The sequence below is a fragment of the Akebia trifoliata genome, chromosome 9 (assembly GCF_017979445.1).
Source record: "Akebia trifoliata isolate Shusen 1 chromosome 9, ASM1797944v1, whole genome shotgun sequence".
Classification (NCBI taxonomy): Eukaryota; Viridiplantae; Streptophyta; class Magnoliopsida; order Ranunculales; family Lardizabalaceae; genus Akebia; species Akebia trifoliata.
The window spans coordinates 24,118,980-24,138,883 of record NC_141383.1 but is presented as its reverse complement, the minus strand read 5'-3'; the positions used below and the strand labels follow the sequence as shown (position 1 = coordinate 24,138,883).

General features: G+C 34.3%; 1 protein-coding gene across 1 annotated transcript; it reads right to left on the bottom strand.

The window, feature by feature from the left end:
- Nucleotides 1–3,317: 3,317 nt before the first annotated feature.
- Nucleotides 3,318–10,854, bottom strand: LOC147394880 (nucleobase-ascorbate transporter 6-like). Its single transcript, XM_086453116.1, has 14 exons — nucleotides 10,128–10,854; nucleotides 9,354–9,451; nucleotides 9,067–9,243; nucleotides 8,868–8,968; nucleotides 8,430–8,505; nucleotides 7,767–7,826; nucleotides 7,455–7,642; nucleotides 5,761–5,857; nucleotides 5,291–5,377; nucleotides 5,023–5,081; nucleotides 4,840–4,931; nucleotides 4,670–4,747; nucleotides 3,994–4,154; nucleotides 3,318–3,898 (listed from the first exon to the last, which is right to left on the bottom strand). Exons 1-14 carry the CDS (start codon nucleotides 10,219–10,221, stop codon nucleotides 3,680–3,682), a joined length of 1,587 nt encoding a protein of 528 aa, XP_086309242.1. The 5' UTR covers nucleotides 10,222–10,854; the 3' UTR covers nucleotides 3,318–3,679.
- Between the last annotated feature and the right edge of the window lie 9,050 nt (nucleotides 10,855–19,904).

Here is a 19,904-nt window from a genome sequence, read left to right as displayed (position 1 = left end):
TCTCATCCAAGTTGTCTTGGTATCGTCCATCAACGAGACGAGTTGTCTCAAAGACATGGTTTGTTCTAATTCTAAGCCTTTTTTTTTTTTTTTTAAATCTCATCCGAGACAACTCAAATAAATCGGATATCTCATCTGGGGCAACACGGTCTCATCCATGGACGAGGCGTCAAAACGAATTTTAAAACTATGGTTAGAAACAGTGAAGCGAATGTAATCCTTGGTTCTTCAAAGTAAATTATATCTTTAATAATACACCTAATTTAACTATAAAAAGATTGAATCTAATAAAGCTTGCAAACCTTAACAAGGGATAAGTTGGTACATGGTTTCAAAACTCGTCGGAGACCAAGATGTATCGCCCGAGTCGTCTTGGTATCAGGCATGGATGAGACAGATGGACAAATCAAATTTTTGGACGAGATATAAAACCCCTCGTTCTTTTTTTTTGAACAAGACGAGACACAAAACCGAGTTTTAAAACCATGAGTCAGTTAAATTGATTGAGAAAAGGAATATTGGTGTGCTATAAGAAAAGATTGGTGTGGCAATAGTTCCTCTTAGAATGGCCCATCTAATATATCTCCACTAAAGTATCAGTTTTGATTAAACAATCCCAGCTACCTGATCAAAAGATTAAAGCTATTAAATAGGCTCAACAAATCTGGATTGTAATGGGTCCCATCAAAGAAATTTCTTCTAAGAGCAAAAGTCATTTCATTGAATAATCCCAACCATCCGATCGAAAGATTGGAGTTAAAATTATACATTCCATTGATCATTCACTGTCCACTCTTAAAATGAAAGATGAAATTGAATCCATCATATTTAGAATTGATAATGAGTGATTGATTATACATTTTAAAAAAAAGAGCAATAAAAACTGATCGAGGATCGAACGGTAGAAAGGTATTCAGAACCCATTCCTGACATACATGTCGAGGTGCTCACTAGGATCCCACGTAACCTCATCACGATATTCAATCAAATGGTATAGATGCACTTGATTGGATGGGTCCCACATTTTCCAAAACACAATCATGATAATCGATGTTGATGAAAGGGTTGTGATACACTACAATAAGCTATGTAGCAGAGAATCAAGTGCAAAATGTCAAATTTCAGTGCCCCACAATTTGCTGAAAATCCCTTCTATGTTGTATGTAATCATATACACCTCAAATTTCTCCAAATCAAAAGCTAAATAAACTTTACAAAGAAAGATAACAAATCTCTTTAAAACTTTTCTGACTTTAAAGGCATTAAAAGTGTGTATAATACATATCTTATTGAACAACTTTAGGAAAATGACACTTGTGGGGAACAAGAGTACAATTTTATCCCTAATTATGTGCCTCAAACTAAGAGAAGATCGATAAAGCCGAGTTGAATGATGAATTATGTATGTTATATTTGTGATTTGTATTATTTTGACAGAATCGACTGTGCACCAAGAGCGATTCCGTGACTCCAAGTATAAATTTTGTGACTTCTTATTGTAAGGGTAATTTCGTCTTTTGAACAAATTATAAATTTATAGACAACTCATTTTAAGATTTCTGTGAGTGAGAATTTCAATTTTACTGAAAAGAAGAGAGATTGAGATTTTGTAATTTTTGTCTATCTGACCTAATTATTTTAATTTACTTATTCAAATGTCTTTCAATCTCAATCATGAATTTCTCAAAAATATCTACCGACCAAGATTTTTCATGAATAAGATAAGTAGACATGTCCATACATAAAACAGTTGCAATAAATACTCGCAATCAATAAGACTAAGAAAGTTTGTATATAACAAGATACAACAACGACGACAACAGCAACAAAACCTAATCTCAAAGATTTTGGGCCAATTAAACTAATCTTTTTTTTTTGGAAGGTAAAAAAAAAAAAAAAAGATTAAACTAATCTTGTTCCTCCATTCCAATATGCCTGAGCAGGACAAAGACATTCATTTGGGTAGTTTGAGTCATTCAATGTTTATTGGATTAGGACTGATAGATTGTCTCCTAAGTTAAGCATTCGAACGTCTTTGGCAGATACCCCACCAATAATGAACTCAAAGGAAAGAGAAAGATCGAGCGAGATACGAGACCTAATGACTAGCTGTCTCAAAGTTCAAATCATTGGATGATCCACAGAATTCTTGACATATGAATCACAAGGACCATCTAATGGTCAAGAAGATTGGACATAAAGAAGAAACCTATTGAAGACTTGAAGGCCCCCTCTTCCCTATCTAAAAATGGCCCCTGTGAGAGAATATCTAATTTGACTTCTAGTATTGAAATTTTTTTCTTGTTTGATTCACATGTGCCAACACTCATAAATGTTAGGTTTATGTGGCCATGTGAGATGTTGGGGACCTTGGATTCATAAACTGATAAATGGACTCTTTCTTCTTCAAAGGACAAAGGTGTTGAAATTTAGGATTTAAATATAAATAAGTGGGTATTTGTTCATCAAGTTTGGTGTGGGCCCAACATTGTTTTTGTCCCAATGACAATATATTGGCCTTTATCAATCTAATCAGATCCCTCACCAAGCAACATGGTTAGGCTGGGAAAGAATTATCTAACATGGCTCACATAGGAGATCTATTATTCCAAAAAATCAGCCCAACCAAGGTGGCCATCCAATAAATGGGTTTAACATAGCTATCTGTAATTAAATAGGTGGTTTGATCCTAACTTCAATTGGTTCACCAATTATTATACTCTTCACTTAAGCCTTATTACAAGGATTCGGGATCAGCCGAACGAAGTATGATCCTCCTTTCCACGTTGTCAGGAGTCGTATTGTATTTTTTTTACTATCTCAATCGATGTTTCTTTGGGTCTTTCTCCGGCTCTTTAAAATCCTCAACTAGATTATTTTTCTAATTAGAGATGTAATTAACCTTCAGTCAACATGTCCAAGCCATCTCATCATTGTAAACTTTAATGTGAATGATTGATCCATGCCTTCTCCATTATCTTTTGGGTCATGACCCAAACACAGCTAGTGGGTTGGATCTATCGATCGAATCATAATCTAAAAATAGACAATATGATATTGAACATAAGGATCCGATCGGATCCTCAACAAAACAAGAAGAAAATGAATTCCTAATAAGTTATTTCTTGAAAACCCATTTCCATAAAAAATGAGTTTCCACCTTTAATTGTTGATAATCAAATGCAGTTTCCATGTACCAACATAGCAAAAGTAAGGCTGATTGGTGAGTTATAAACATTGGATTCTCAATCATGTAGAAAATGTTCAAAACAACTAAAAAAATCAGCCATGAAAATGTCAAACGGCCAAAAGTAAAGTGAAACACCCAATCCAAGAAAAGAGTTTTACACATAAGATTGCTATAATCATTCAATCAAGTCCATTTTTTTGCCCATATCTTCAAACCATGATAATTAAGCTATAGAAACAAAGACTCTAATAGATGAACATATACTGGAAGACAAAAATGACACCAATTGCTTAAAAAAAAAAAAAAATTCCATTCTTTGCTACATAAATTCCATTTTCACCCACTCCACAAATATATAAATAAAACAAGCTGATTAAAGATTGTAATCTGATGCAAACGGAGTAATTAATTAATACCGCTAACGCGTTCTTTGGACTAAGAAGGATGAGCTGAAGCAACGTCATAGCCCACGCTTTAGAATTATGTGAGTCAAACAGATGGGAAGTACTTATTCAGATTGAAGGGCAGGGAATAGAATTCCTCACTTCGTGTGTCAGACTTGTAAGTTCGGAATTTGTCCCACCAATGCTTACCCCTATCTCTCCTCACCGTACTGTCCCTTCGATGTATGGTTATGTCCAGGAAAAATGCCAAGACACCCGCAACAAATGCTTCGGATGAGAAAGGCACATTGATCATATCATTGAACTACAAAACAAACGGGTTGGAACTTTTGTTAGGTGAGGCAACAACGAAGCCATTTAAATGTTGAGAGATCATTTTGGAGTGGATTCATATATTACCCATCTTGCGCTGGTGTGAACAGGTCCATAACCGTTAATTGCCGTGTACTCATTGAAGTATTGTGGCACTGATAAGCCCATAAAAACTGAGAAACCTAATATGAACTTCACTCGAAAACTGTTGAGATTGCAGAACTGAAGAAAGCTAAGACCTGCTGAACCTGTTCATACACGATAACATTACAAGTCAAGTTAACTAGAACTAATAAATCTGTCACACCCCCACCCTTGACCAGGTAACAATATTGTCCACTTTGGGTTTCCCCTCACGGCTTTACAACACATTATGTTAGGGTTACGCAACGGACTAGGCCCCACACACGATATTATCCCTTTTGGCAGCTCAACATGTCTCACAGACATCCCTTTCATCAAGGTTTTGTTTCCCACTGGCAGGCTTTGCCCCCTAGGGTGGAACCCATAGTAACAATATAAGGGAGTTGGGCTACCTATAGCCTAGAATCTTGAACATTCCCTGGTCGATGTGGGACTATTACACCCCACAACCAGGAGCCCAGCCACATGTGCCACACACATGCCCGATAGACCACGGGTCCAGCCAGTAGAGGGCAGGCAAGGGTGTGATAACACTCCCCACCTTACAGGAGAGCCATCCTCGGCTCTAATAAAATATAACCCGAGGATAAAAAGGCAGTTGGTGCTAGATAATACATACCCACATAGGCGAAGAATAGGCAATACAAGGCAGCAATAATTGGTGCTGGAATGGAAGCAAAGACGGCTCCAAATTTTCCTGGATTACCCATTAAGGACTTAATTAATAATTACAACAAAATAGTTTTATAAAACATGGACGAGGTTACTTCAAATACAAACACAACTTACCAAGAATGGAAAAGAACAGCATGAACCCAGCTGATATTTGCACGACCCTTCGGCTGCCAACACGTGTCAATGCTAACAAACCAGCATTTTCACTGTAGTAGAAAAAGCAAATGAATACTCATGTTAAAGAGAAACAGGTATGTTCAGTATGCTAATAAAGCACAGAGGTTTTGCTAATCTTACACAGATACAGTGGAACCAGTTACTGTTCCCCAAATTCCAGAATTCAAAATACTAATTCCCTGAAATCAGAAAAAATCAATTTTAACTGTAAGAGGATCAACATTCAACTAAGGTTAAATTATTAAAAAAAAAAAAGTATGGTGGTTCTATGGGACAGTCAAGTTGTGACCCTTCACATCATAGTAAAACATTTATACTCTTTAAGTTTAACCATCTTATAATAATAATAATAAATAAATAAATAAAAATGGACTTTAACCACCATTACCTGCCAACCAATACCCCGGCTGAGAATAGAAGGTGGCAAAGGAGTAGCACTCGAATACCTTGAGATTGCAATGAAGGTACCAGTGGACTGCATTATCACGAAACATAAATAATAAATAAGACCCAAAGGATCAAATCATCATTACAATTCATTATGTTTATGAATCAATGAGATGGATAAAATTGTCCAAGTACAATAGGCGTGTCCCGACCACCCCAAAGAGAAATAAGTATTGTTGGATAGTGGACACAATGAACACAATAACTATCAGACAATGCAATTTGAACTTCTGTTTGAAAATATATATAAAATCAGAAAAAGACAAAAAAAAAAGAAGAGTAGAAAAGGAAAGTGATAACTATATGAAGAGAAGTTCAACTAAAATAACTAAACAGGGAAATAAATCCACAGATCCAATGAGCCATCCCAAAACCTCAGTTCGTAAGTGAAGTTGAGAAAAGTAACTAGACCTCTACGAGAGCAACAAATGAAGCAGTCATCATGGCAAAGGCTTCACCAGCATCAAATGTAGGTGCTCCCCATTCAAATGGATACGGAACTCTTATCCTGCATGAAGAAATCATAATATATAACATATGCAATGTAATCAACAAGTAAATGTTTCACACACTCTCCACATGGATTTGATTATATATTTGCAGCAGCAACTGAATAGAATCATACGGTAGCAATAGAATTATTGATAAAAGAACAGTTGTACCAACAAAGTATCAATACCTTGAATCAATGTGTTATGATAGTCAGAAATTCAGCGTATATCCAGTGAAGGACAACTAGGGTTTGACACTCAAAGAAATGGCAAAAAATCAAAATAAAAATGGGGAATGCCAAAATGCTGATGAGGTATAGAAACATGTTTACCATGGATTTGCTTTAAAATTTTGATTCACACACAACACGAGTGATTAAAAATCAACAAAATAAGATGAACCAATTTTAGTATGATCACGTAACTGGAAAAGTGTACATTTCATAAACAAATGCAATCAAGAAAAAACCTAGCAGAACTTTTAAAATAGTTTTTGCTAGTAGTTTAGGATCCAAGCAATGGTCTTAGGAACCTTAGCTTTCGAATGGCTAACACCGCAATGCACAAAAATAGATTTCTCCATACCTTTCACTCCACTTAAACAGTAGTGTGTGAATTCATGTGGGGTGGAGACGGGTGTGGGACAGAAAGCAAGCAGATGACAACCGGTGGGGTTAAGGGTCGAGATTCAGGGGGTTTCTTAATTGTCTTTCTTTGTTTACCATTTTTAGGTGTAGTATACATTTCTGCATTAGACAATCCCAAATTTTTGGGATAAGACTTTGTTGTTAGTTTATTTGTTTCTTATTATAGAAAGGTATTTTTCAACAAAAAAAAAACATGTATTTTACCAAATCTTGAAAATACGTAAGAGAATTATAAATTTTCAAATTTCAGAAAATTCACGTTTTATAAGCATATTAAAGTTTGCCTGTGCCTACCGACATAGGCATCCTCTTTGGGGTTAAGGGGGTACGAAAGGAAAGGTAATAAAGTTGGAGGGGCATTATTGGAAAAGTGGGAGAAGAGGAAAGGCAGTATATAAAGTAGAGAGGGTATTCTTGGAAAGGGGGGTAAAAGAGGAATGGGCAATAAAGTTGGAGATATATTCTTGGAAAAAGGGGGAAGAGAAAAAGGCAGTAAAGTTGAAAGTTGTCATTGAGATGCATGTAAATTGAATTTATACCCCCTCTTTGTGGGAGGATAAACATTTTTTATTTTTTTTTGGCGGGGGAGGGGGGGGCTGTTGAGTTTTATTATATAGATACTTCACTAGTCTTCTGTGTAAAATGAGCACTACTAGTAGGCCGTAATCACACCATAAGATGTTAAAGGAAGAGATATACGGAGTCATAACCGGACCCCAAATCTTGAACGACATTTATTTTTTGATGAATTATCTTGGATAACAATTTAATATGTCACACAAATGATGCCCAACTAAATGCCCATATGCCCCTAACTGGGGTACCGTTTATCTCAACAGCAATAAAAGAAAGCTGAACCGAGGTTCACAGGATGCAAGTGCACATCAAAACAACAATAAATAACCGGACCTAGAGATGCAACCAACCAACATGCGTAATTGCAAGGAGAAAAAAAGGCAAGCCTTACCAAGGAGCGGCATCCACAAGTCCAGAACGATCAGTACGGCAACTCAATTGCGTTTTCGTAGCTACACCATTATAGGCCCCACCCACAGTGAGGAGGTGGGCATAAACCCACACAATTGCCACGGAAAATAAAACAGCAAACCGATCAAAGAAATTCCACCTGCCTGAACTCAAAATATGGGGTAGATACTGCAATCAAGCATTCGACAATCAACGTCATTATTTATTAAGAAAGTCAAACAATAGTTTGACTTGTTATGACTAGAATTATATAAAGAAAATTCGGTTTGCATAATAAGTTAAAGAAAATTACCTGTGAGAAAATTATTATAATAATGAGTTGAGGCAGTCCAATTTCCACACATTTGGCAACCTAAGCATCCAAAGAAATAGTTGAGATTCCACACAATATTGAGAACAGGAAGTTCAAACAAGCAAAAGCTATCACGGAGATCATCTCATCAAGAAAAACTAAGAGTCTAAAATGAAACCAAATGCATTTTGAATGTTTAATAAATTATACAAAAATAGTAATCAATCAAACAATAGAGAAATCGATCCAAGAACAATAAATAAAGAAAAGTAAAGCAAGAAGCAATCATACACAAAACATAGAGACTTTTACGTGGTTCCCTCAAGATTGAGGTACGTCCATGGATCACACCGACTCCGCCATGAAGAGAAAATTCGCAGTTACAGATTACACCCTTTCACTGAAAATATATATATACCCACTAGGGTTTTACATAATACCAGTGAAATAATAAAAATACCCTTGGGAAAAAATTAGGGGCTCTGCCCCGAAACACCCCCCCCCCCTCTCCCCCAACAAGCGAGCTCAGTGCCAATGAGACGCATGGCTTGATTAACAGTCTCCTTGTTGACCAGTACCATCAAGCTCCACAACCACAAAACAAACAACCAAAGAAAAACAAAGACTTTTATTCAAGAGTGAAAGTAAGCTGCAAATACTTACCCCAGGAAACCCAAGCTCATAGAGTCCAAATCCTGCTAGAGCTACCAAAGGAACAGCTGAAAGTGGACTTAAATACCTGGAAATGTTTTTAAAAAGGACAAATATTAAATTAATTAACACAACTTTTAGAGGCTTCAGTCACAATCAAAGTTTAGAAACTCCTCTTTGAGCCCAATTCTTTTAGAGTTGAGGCTCAGACAAAACTGGTACTAACTGTGCAAACGGTCCATGATAGGTTACCATAGTAGTGAAATTGACAAGACTCAGACTAACCCAAAGTAGCTAAGCTAAAAAAATGTTTGACCTCCTTGAAAAAAATTGCAACTTGGATGATACCCAACATATATTCCAATTTAGTTCATACAGCATCAATTCAAATTCCAAGATGAGTTTTGCATTGCTCGCGATTTTAATGCATGGTCAAGATTCTAAACCAACCTAGTAACAATACGCCAAAGGCCACTGAAGCCAATTATAATCTGAAGAATTGAAGCAACAATAAGTGCACCCTGAATTCCACGCATAATCCGCTTGAATTTCTGCACGGGCATCATACATTAAGGTCAACTAGAATCAAATTGACATGAACCATCGTTAAGACAGTAACCTAGAGAAGTAAGAGTTGAGATCACAAAACCTCCACAGGATCCAAAATATTACTGTATCGACCAGCCAAAATTATCGAAATAGTAGGTGCCACAAAAGTGTAAGACCCTCCAATCACAGCGGGTAACCGGGTTCCAAACAATGTTTGGCTCAGAGTATTCAAACCAGCAACAAAGAGGAGTGCTTGGATCACCTTTGCTTTCTCTTCCTATAAATAGAAAAATGTGGTTTGAATTGCATGTATCACCAACGACATCATTTGATAACAGAAAGAATAACCATAGAAAGTGTTTTTTTTTTTTAATGTTTCAAGTTTACATTTCCTCCTCCCATCTGGGGAACAAGCGCTGTGGGAATGAGAACTGTCGTGCCAAGCATAACTAAGTAATGTTGAAAACCAAGAAGGATGGCCTCAGCTGCATTAGAAATACCCAAAATATTTAATTAATTAATTATTTTCATAAAACTAAAAGGATTGAAATTCCCAAATATATATATATATATATATATATATATAAGAACCAAATTCAAAAAAGGAATAATCAAACCAAATTGGGTTGCAACAGAAACAGAGAAAACGCAAAATGGTATATTAAAAAACAACCAAAATCTGAATTGTTACTACAAAAACAAACTAAACACTAAGGTTCTTCAATAAAATAGGAAGAGAACCCAAATGGGTTTTTATCCAAATTGGTAGAAAACTAAAAAGCTAAAAGAGGCTTCCTACATAAAATAAATATAAGGTTGTCAAGAATTAAATTAAATTAAATGTACATAATAAACAAAAAAGGTCAACAAAATAGATGGAAAACTACAATGGGTGCTTGCTAAAATCAGAGGAAAACCCATAGGTGAGCTTCAACATTATAATGTAGGTGTAAAATATACTAAAGCCCAGATGAGTTCCAATAGAAAATAATATTTAAAAAAAAAACTGGATTTAGAATTTTAGACGTTAAAAAAGAAACAACTCCTCCCACAAAATATAATGCAGGAATCTATAAAACAGAAATAAATAGAAAGACTTCAGAAAGAAAAAATAAATAAATAACAGAAACAAAAGATAGGACTTAAGAGTTAGAAACTCACGCCATGGAGGAGGACTAGTAATGCAGTAAGCAACATTGGGCAACTGATCTTTTGCTGGATGTGGATGGAACTCATCCTGTTTGGCCCCAGCCATGATCCTTCTTCTTCCTCTTCTTTTATTTGTTCTCCTCCTCTACTTAAAACCCCAAAAATAAATCTACACACAATGCCACAAAACCCAGATCTCCACACAACCCAAATCCCAAATCTCTCAAAAGCCTACAAAGAAAATAAAAAAATCTAGAGAAAAAAGAAACCCAGAAATTGAGATTCCCAAAAAAAAATCTATTACTGCTCTTAGCCCCTTACAAGCCAGAACAAAAACTCACAAACCCAAACAAAAGTAAAACTCAACTAAAATAGTGAAATAAATCAAAACCCAGACGCCAAAACCAAATTAAAACACCAGCATTACAATGTACACCTCAAAACCCTAACTTAGAAGTTCACACAAGAAAACAGGAATTTTAAAAAAAAAAATCCAGAAGTTTTACTCTTAAAACCCACTTCAAGAATGAAAGAAAGGAGAGTAATAAAGTAGTGCCCGACCAAAATTGAACAAGAAATCAAAATGCTTGTCTGAAAACTAAAGGAATCTCTCACTATTTCTTAAATTTTTTTTCTTTTCTTTTAAAGATAAAACCAACAACAACTCCACCACTCTTAAAATCCAAGTAAAAAATCCAAAACCCAAAGATTATAAAAGCTTTAAAGCTCAGTAAGACTCTCTCTCTCTCTCTCTCTCTCTCTCTCTCTCTCACACTCACACTCACACTCACGCTCGCACAAATACACACAATACACTTCTGGAGTATAAAAAAAGGCTCCTTTTAACACTCTTTTTCAATTTTCTCCAAAAGTCTAATCCAACGTACAGGATTGTAGAAAAAAGTTACTTTCTATGGGTAAAAAGGAGAGAAACATTTTCCTTACTAACTTAGTAAGATTTTAAGCGTTACAAAAGGTCGATTTACTCAAATGGATTGCAACATAAACGATTCAACTCCAGATCCCCCTAAACTTTATTCAAATAAATTTAAAAAAAAAAAAATTATTTCAAACTTGGTCTAAGCTTTTAAAATGGATATTTATCAATATTTCATATAACTCTCAAACTTAAAATTAAAACTCAAAAGTGAAAAAATGAAAAATAACCCTTTTTTTTATTATTATTGTTATTTTTCTTTTAAAAGTTAATAAAATTTTGTCCTCTACAATGTCATAAGTTGAGTTCAAGATCCTTAGTAAGAATGAAATCCTTACTAAGTAAGTAAGGCTAGTTGGACTCTTAAAAATCTGAAAAGCTGAGAGTAAAAGGGAAATGGGTTTTAAAAAATTGAACAACCGACACATTCATTTTCGATGTAGCTGTGCACAGTTTTACAAATTAACTGCACATGTTGTGACTGATTAGCCTTTTTCTTTTCTACTAATGACAAACGTGTACAATACCAACCTGTTACTTTGCTTTCAAGGGATAGGCTAATTAAAATGACTTAAATACCCCCATATTCAATCTCTAGCTAAATTAATCCTTGTGTCTCTATGATTGCACATGAAAAAAAGTCGTGCTATTGGCGCCCACCACATACATTTTACACGTTCATTTTGAAAAAAAGATTCAAAAACGAGAAAATTATAATTTTACCCTTCTCCATACACCAGTCATCTTCTACATCTCTCAATCAAAAAATCTAAACCATCTTATTCTTCTTCTTCATATTCGTCTCTTTTTGAGTTCTTACAATTGCACATCTTCCCCCACAAAAGTTTTCCAACGTGTAATTGGGTAAATCAAGAGGCTACCCAATTTTAAACATATGTCCAGGAGGAGTGAACTGACATGAATGAATCTTAGAGTTGCAGGTGAGGGTAAAAAAAATTACGGTGATTTAGACATATCCCTTCATGTTTCAATCAATATTAGATATATTCTTGTGTTTTCAAACTATTGACCTGACCCCTTGACTTAAGTTTTGTAATAGAACTAACAAAAAATGACTCAAAAGTCCTTGTCTTTAATCTTTAACAATATCTTCTCTTTTGTCCCTCCAAAATCAATCATCTTCATGTAGCGAATTTTCAGGTTAAATTATTTTTAAGATGTTTAACCTTGTATTTAATGTGCCATAGAAAAACACTTGATTTTTTTTTCCAAAATCGTATTTTGAATTTTTGAACTTAGAATCTTAAGGTTGAAGACGACACACCAATGAAATTTGTCTTTAAACCATCACCTTCAATGTCTTGTATAAGTCCTTGAGTTTCTACTCAAAAATATATCTTGGATTTGTCTATAAATCCTATTTTGTTCTTGAGATTTGATGGTTGTAGAACATTAGAATTAACAATTATTGAAGAAGACAAGGATATTTAAATAGAGTTTCTATTGGCATCTCAAATTTTACTTATTACGCTCAAATTCCTAAATTATTCATCACACCCCGGTTAAAAATTAAAACACACCATTCAAATATTACAAAAGTTTGGCTCAAATTATTATCTTAACATTACAAAACATTATAACACTCGCTCAAATAATTTGGATAGTCGTTTACAATTATGATTGGACTCATATAAAATCTTAAACCCAAAAATCTAGCATAAAAAAAATGAGAGACTTCTATTGGCATCCCAATTTTTACTTATCTCAAGCATTTACTTATTTTCTTTATTTTTAATTGGGGTATAATAAAAAAAAAGTTGGAGTGCTAATAGCATCTTTATGTTTAAATCATTTTACATTAGAGGATGAAAAAGAGGGTGTTTAGGTCATTTTTTATTTTTACACAGTAGAACAAGGTCAAGGGGCCTATCAAAAGATTGAAAATGAAAGGGAATCTCAAATATTCAAAAAAAAAAAAAATGTGTGGGGAGGGATATCCAATTGTGTGTACGGAAACGATATCCTAAAACCTATTTCTCTCTTTAATTATACAAAAAGGAATCTTTCAATGAAACCCGTGATACTTTACAAAGATACATCATTAGGGGCATTTGATCACGTACTCCCACTCTTATGTTTCTTCTGTAGTCCTGAAGCATTTGCTCAATTAAGAGTATTTTACAAACAACCCTATAAAATTGGTGATATTAAGTTTACCCCTTCGCAAAATGTAAGATTAGGTTTACTATCCTTGACAGTAAGTCAAGATTAATTTTTCTTGATGATTTAATAGTGAAATTTTGATTTAATAATTTAAGTATTTAAAGAGTTGGAAATAAAATCAAAATTTCACCGCTAAATCATCAACAAATCGGTATGTTGACTTATGGTCAAGGGGTAAGTCTAATTTTACATTTTACAAAGGATAAATTTAATATCACGAATTTTAAGGGGGGTGTTTCTAAAATACTCTTTAATTAAATGTATTTAATGCCACAATTTTAAATTTTAGATGGTTATATTGCTGCACCAACTGTCATTTATAACACACCAAACAAATGAAAGTATGCATTGTGTTATCTTCTTCTTATTTTTTTTATTTATGACAGGGGTGTCCAAACTTACGTCTGGCTAGAAGGGCTAGAATAATCAAGGCCGGAGCCAAGGCATACGAGTCCCTCCCTTGGTCACGTGCAACACCCGCACATCACATGCATCGGATAAATGACGGTGCATCCTCGCAAGTGGCCCTGAGGAAATACTGCTCATACTGATTATCGAACTCACAACTTACGGACTCCCACCACTTAGTAGATCCAAAATTGCCATTGAGCTACCCCCTCGGATTAATCATTGTGTTATTTTATTCTAATATTTTTATTTGTATATTTTTATGTAATTTTATGATTGACGGAGGAATCCAAAATCCTCCACAAATATTAGTCTTGATGCTTTGTTCATAACTAGGTGGCTTGTGCAAACCCACACGTACCAAAAGGCTTATTTGTAATTTAAAAAATTAATTAAAAGGGTTTATAAAGATTACATAGTTAAAAATTGATTTTTTTTTTTTTTAATTTTAAAAATTAACGAACGTGATTCTAAGATTATGAACAATTATTTTATTGGTTATTGACCAAGATGACCATAATTATTGTAAATTTAAATATAAAAAGTATGGACATGTATGACCACTCAAATTTTGGTGTTTAACCCCATTATAAAAATAAAGATAATTAAATTATCAATATGTCTTTTTATTATAATGAAAGAAGGAGTAATAGAAGTGCTTCAACACCAAATTTGGAGTTGGCATAAATGCCCCCATTTTAACATTTAAACTTAATATAATCAAGGTTATTTTGATCAAAGACAAAAAATTTCAATCTCACATCCTTTAAATCACGTTGATTAATTTTTAAAATAATAAAAATATATATATTTCTACTATGTAATCTTCTAAATCACCCTTTAACTAATATTTTAAATTACAAATAACCCCTTGAAAGATGAGCGTTTGCACATGCTACCTTTTAGTTGTAAATAAAGAAGGAGTCCGGATCCCATGCATCCAGGGTGGACTCTGAAGGATTGAAACCCTCCTCCCACATCTCAACACATGCGACATTAGTCCCAATCCAAGGAATTGGTGTCAAAAATATCTCATATTTTAAAACTTCCTTGGATTATGACTTATGTGGCATGTGTTGAGATGTGGGAGGAGGTTTCAATCCTCCACCCTGGTGCATACGATCTAAATTCATAAAAAATTGGAACAAAATGATCAGGTATTCAAAAGTGGTCTATTAAAAAGGAAAAATGGTATTTTAGTCAAATAAGTGAGATTAAAGATTCTTACGTATAGCCCATGTAAGATGATTATATAAAAGCTCTTTTTTTGGAAAAAAAAATCTATAATAATTAGCAACTAACCATCTAAAAGTATGAAAGAGGCTAAGATCATGGTTTCAAGACTCAATCGATTTGACTTAGTCCCTATAACGCAATATTATAATTCAATATGGACAACATTATGATTTAGACCCCGATATTTTTTTGTTCATAGGAATCCGGAATCTACCAATCAAATGAACCCACATGTATTGGATGACATTCCTAATTTACAAAATTACCCTTACATATTTGGCGTGACACACACTGAGGAGTCTGTGAACGAAAAACCACTCTTAAAACCCTAGAGATGGATTTGATATGGCATGTTGACCTAGCTAGGCGCCCAATATGGATCACTTGACTCTACGTTAGATTGAGACAACCAAGATTGTGATAAGCTTGTTTTTAATAAGTTCAGTAACTCAGTGCTATGTGGTATAAAAGTGAAGATTTGCGATTGTATAATTAATCTATTTAAAAAAAAAAAAAAACAAATAATATTTTTCAAAATCTAAACCAATTTATTCCACTACATGTCAAATTGGGTTGAATGATTGGATCAACCGTCCAAACCAAGATTGGCACCAACCGAATATAAATCCTAAAAATCCATACCAACCATGTTTAATATAGCTAAGATAGTTATGGAGAGAATATTCGAGTTGTAATATAGGTGGGGCCCAGTGGTTGGATTGTTTTACTATACCAACTAGATGATCCAACCAATAGGCCGACAATAAGGTAGGGACACAGATGGGTGTCCGATTGGAAGATTTACCCAATCAGGTTAACCCAACCAAGTTTTTTAGAAGTGGATCGGATTAAAAATGGGCCAAAGATTCGGGTCTAACCAAGGTTTCTGTGGCCTTGCCACATCAGCTACGTACCAACCGCGTACCCAAAACCGTGTAAATTCATCATTATTCCATTTACATATATAGTTCTGAATTCTGATCCTCTTAACAACCTGTTTTTGTACCCAATAGGACTGGTACCTATATGTACGATATGAGCCGGTTCTGAACATATATTGGTACTAGTATCCAAAGATCCGACCCATTCACACCAAGTAGTCTCTCTCTCTCTATCTCCTCCATTTTATTCTTTGTAGTCTTCTTCCCTCTCTTTTAGGTGGGATTCCCCCTCTTAGGTAGGATGTCACATTCTTTATTTTATGAATAATACTAAATTGACTCAAAAAAACACTCAAATGCACTCTCTCTCTCTCTCTCTCTAATTTCTTTGTTTGCCATCATTAAGAGTTTGATGTCAAACATTTTCAGCACTTTTTTTTGAGTTGGTAACTACCCCCACTTTAAATCACTAGTAATTAGAATCATTTGGATATAATAGGCACTAATTATAATTAAAAAACAAATAAATGATAATAATAATAATATAAAAAAATGGTACCCAACTTGAAATCAAATTGATTTGATTAGAACAAGAATTAATTTAAAAGTTATATTATATTTCTTCGAAAAGAACTTTTTTTTTTTATATTAAATAATACGCCGTTAAATGATATTGGACAATGACAACAAATTAAGGTAGGTTAAATCATCCCACCTTGTCCATATTCAAACCTTCAATTATTATAAATAAATCCATATCTGCTTTCACTATCTACATCCACGTTATTTTAAATATTTCTTACTCTTTCAGTCATTGTTGGGTGTTCTTTTAATTTATCATTTATTCAAGTTATGTGGTATCGAATGAGAATTAATAAATTATTTTTTTTTATAAAAAAATTAAAAAAAAATTGAAGTATTCATGCTCTTAGAACATCTGATAATCCTCAGGAATATGTAATTACCTTCACCTCAGACATACAAAATAATTTGTGGGATAAATCTTAAAGGGTGGTCCCTTTGTCTTCAAACTCAAGACCATCACTTTCTTTCAAAGGTGTGGTAGTGGCAATCTCACCTTATTGACAGGTCTCATTCAAATCTTCTTAAAAATGGGTTTTTAAAAATAAAAATAAAAAATAATTCAAAAATGGGAAAAGTAGATAAAATTGGGTTATTAATGAAAATTAGAAAAAAAGACAAGGGGTATAAAGGACTTTTCTTGGGTAATCAAAAGGTACTACCAGTAGTAAAATATGGAATAATAGAACGCTAGAAAGTTGAATCCATAGGTAATTATGATTGGTTTGAAATTAATAATAAAATGGAGCGGATGAGAAAAAAAACAAAAGATGGAGAACGTGGTTGTTGCTTTCACCAACGCTCCACGTGGACCCCACCCATGCATTCCGCAAAGTTAAAGGCGGCAGCAGGGATAAGTAGAGGGGTGAGAGTGATTTAGTGATAACGGGCTCAGTGAAATTCAGATCCTCACTCTTTTAAATCTCCACGTGGCAGACAATTTTTCCTTGGGATCTGAAAACTTGAATAATGAAGTCCTCTTATAGGGTAGAACTCAAACCCAAATATCCCTAATACCCTCTGATTTATTTTTTTATTTCTAAATAGTTATATTATCCTACAATGAAAATATATAAAATATTTTTAAAAGACGAAAATACCCTCTCCTCATCAGTAATTATTATTATTATTTTTTTAATTATCATGTGAAAGATAATCATAATGCCCAATGTTATTATACACAAAAAATGTTTATCATCATCAAGATTGTACTATCAATATATAAAAATCCAAAATCACGATTAGTTTTTGTACTTTTTCTTTTATCTAGAATTAGCCGCTTATGCAACACAATAAATTTCACTAAAAAAAGATTTTTCAATTTTAGTAGAACTTTTTTAATGGGTAAGTTCGACAATTTTAGTAATACATTTTATATATGCAATTGTGTATCCTGAGGAAATAATCTATGATTCGAACATATACCATGTTAGGGGGGTGTACGGGGGGAAGAAAATCATTATTCATAAATAATCACTTCTATATGGGATTTGCACTAAAAAAAAATGAGAATTTTTTTTTGCTCACAAACTTTTTCCTTCACAATGCTTTCAAGCTCTCCAATGCGCGACAATACATGCAACATAACAAGGGTAATTTTATAAATTTGGGGATGCCTCAATACGCTCGGGCTTATGTGATGGGTGGATACGGGATCCCCGTGAACACTGTGAGGAAAAAGTTTGCAAGCAAAAAATATTTCCATGGAAAATATATACGTATAAAAAAAAAGTGGGGATGGGAAAATATTTCCCTTCTGAAAAAAAAAAAATTTTCTTACCTATTTTCCATGCACAATCATATAAGACCCCCTTAAGGGAAATCTAATTAAGATTCTCATCCATGGGTCAGGAGAATTCCATGATGGGCTTTTTGAACAGGCCTGAGAGTGGATTGAAGCCCATGATAGAAAAGCTTGAATCCAAAGGCCAAAAATCACCAAACATATTGTTTGTAGTGGTTGTAGGGTTATTGAAATTCAATGAATCTAGTCCACGACACAAGTGCCTTTTAGAGATATTTGGTATTCGGTGCCCACTCTCCATCACATGGGATGTCCATTTCAAGAATGATTATGGAATTTGTCAAAGTTCCGTAAAATAATACAATTATTTATTCTGTAACATTTTATGGACTAAATGCCGCGATCAAAGTTAAAAAATGTGAACGATCGTGAACGACACAATGCAATCCAATAAGAGTGGGCACCTCAAAAGAGTAGCAAATGAAAACTTTAATTCCAATCTCAGATTGGATTGTTAGCGATTGATTAAGAATTAGGTATCCTCATTTTCATTTTCGAGGGATTGATTGAGCATATGTTGTGGTTTCCGACTATAACGATCTTTTGTATCTCCTTTAATAACGTAAACCCACATGGGAACTAGACTAGTGGACTGACCATAGAATCTCGTTCAATAAGTAGAACACTTTAGTTATTGATTTGCAAAAGGGGCAATAAGGGTCGAAGAAGGATAGTCACTCATTCTTAAAATCAACTCTCTCAACATGATAGGTTATCTCGACCAAGTCACCAAATCTATGATATCTCATCCTTAAGTTCTTTAACTTTACACATGTTTGGCCAAAATTGATTGCAATGTTGAGAACTTGGGACTCATTAGTCTTAGTTCTTTAGAAATTCATCACCCTCCCGACATGTCGATCTTCCCTTTCACGATCATTTCGCCTCTTTTTTTCATGTCAGGACCTAGCTTGACATATTCCACGATATTACATACAGGATCGTTCAGACTTGTCCCGTCACTTTTCACTATATCAAATATTGGGTTTTCATGGCTTAATGTGGCATATTCTGTAAGATCACATCTCGAACCATCAAGACTTAAAACTAATTCCACAGGCGATGAAGTGAAAAGTTGTTTTCCACGATATTACACATTGATTTGGCCAAGATAAAGGCCAACGATGATCGGTTCTAGCACACCTAACACTTCCCCAACAAAAGCATAGGAGAAGCCATTACCATTCAAGACCATGAGTTTGCAACGTCTTCCTTTCAACTCAAGCTACATACAGGGAAAAATGGGGCAAAGAAGAGAAAATGAAGAATCAGTCACGCTAGAAGATTATGTACGACTTGATATACCATTGACGTGCTTTATGACTTTCTTCACTCGTTCCTTGGATTTCTTACGTGCACTCATTCATCACAACTACGACCGTTTTGTCACAAAGAAAACAGGAAGTCTGAACAAAAATGGGAATAATTTGCCCACCAAGAATGCATGCATTTGGTAGTGAGGATGTAATTACTTTAAAGAATAGAACCAAATAGAAGAAGCATCATTAGGCTTTGTTTCATATATTTTGGTTTGGGAAGTAACAAAAACATGTCCACAGCTATGTCCTTCAATTAATGGCTCATTTAAAAGAGAAGGATGCCATGAATAGAGTTTCATTACAACATATCTCATTTACAGCTGCAGCTTTATCCGTCGCGATAGGTAGTATTTCCGTCACCATAGCCTATTGCGACAGAAGTTGAATCCAACGCTAATTCCTCCGTTGCTAGTCGTAATGACAGATCCAGGTTCTGTA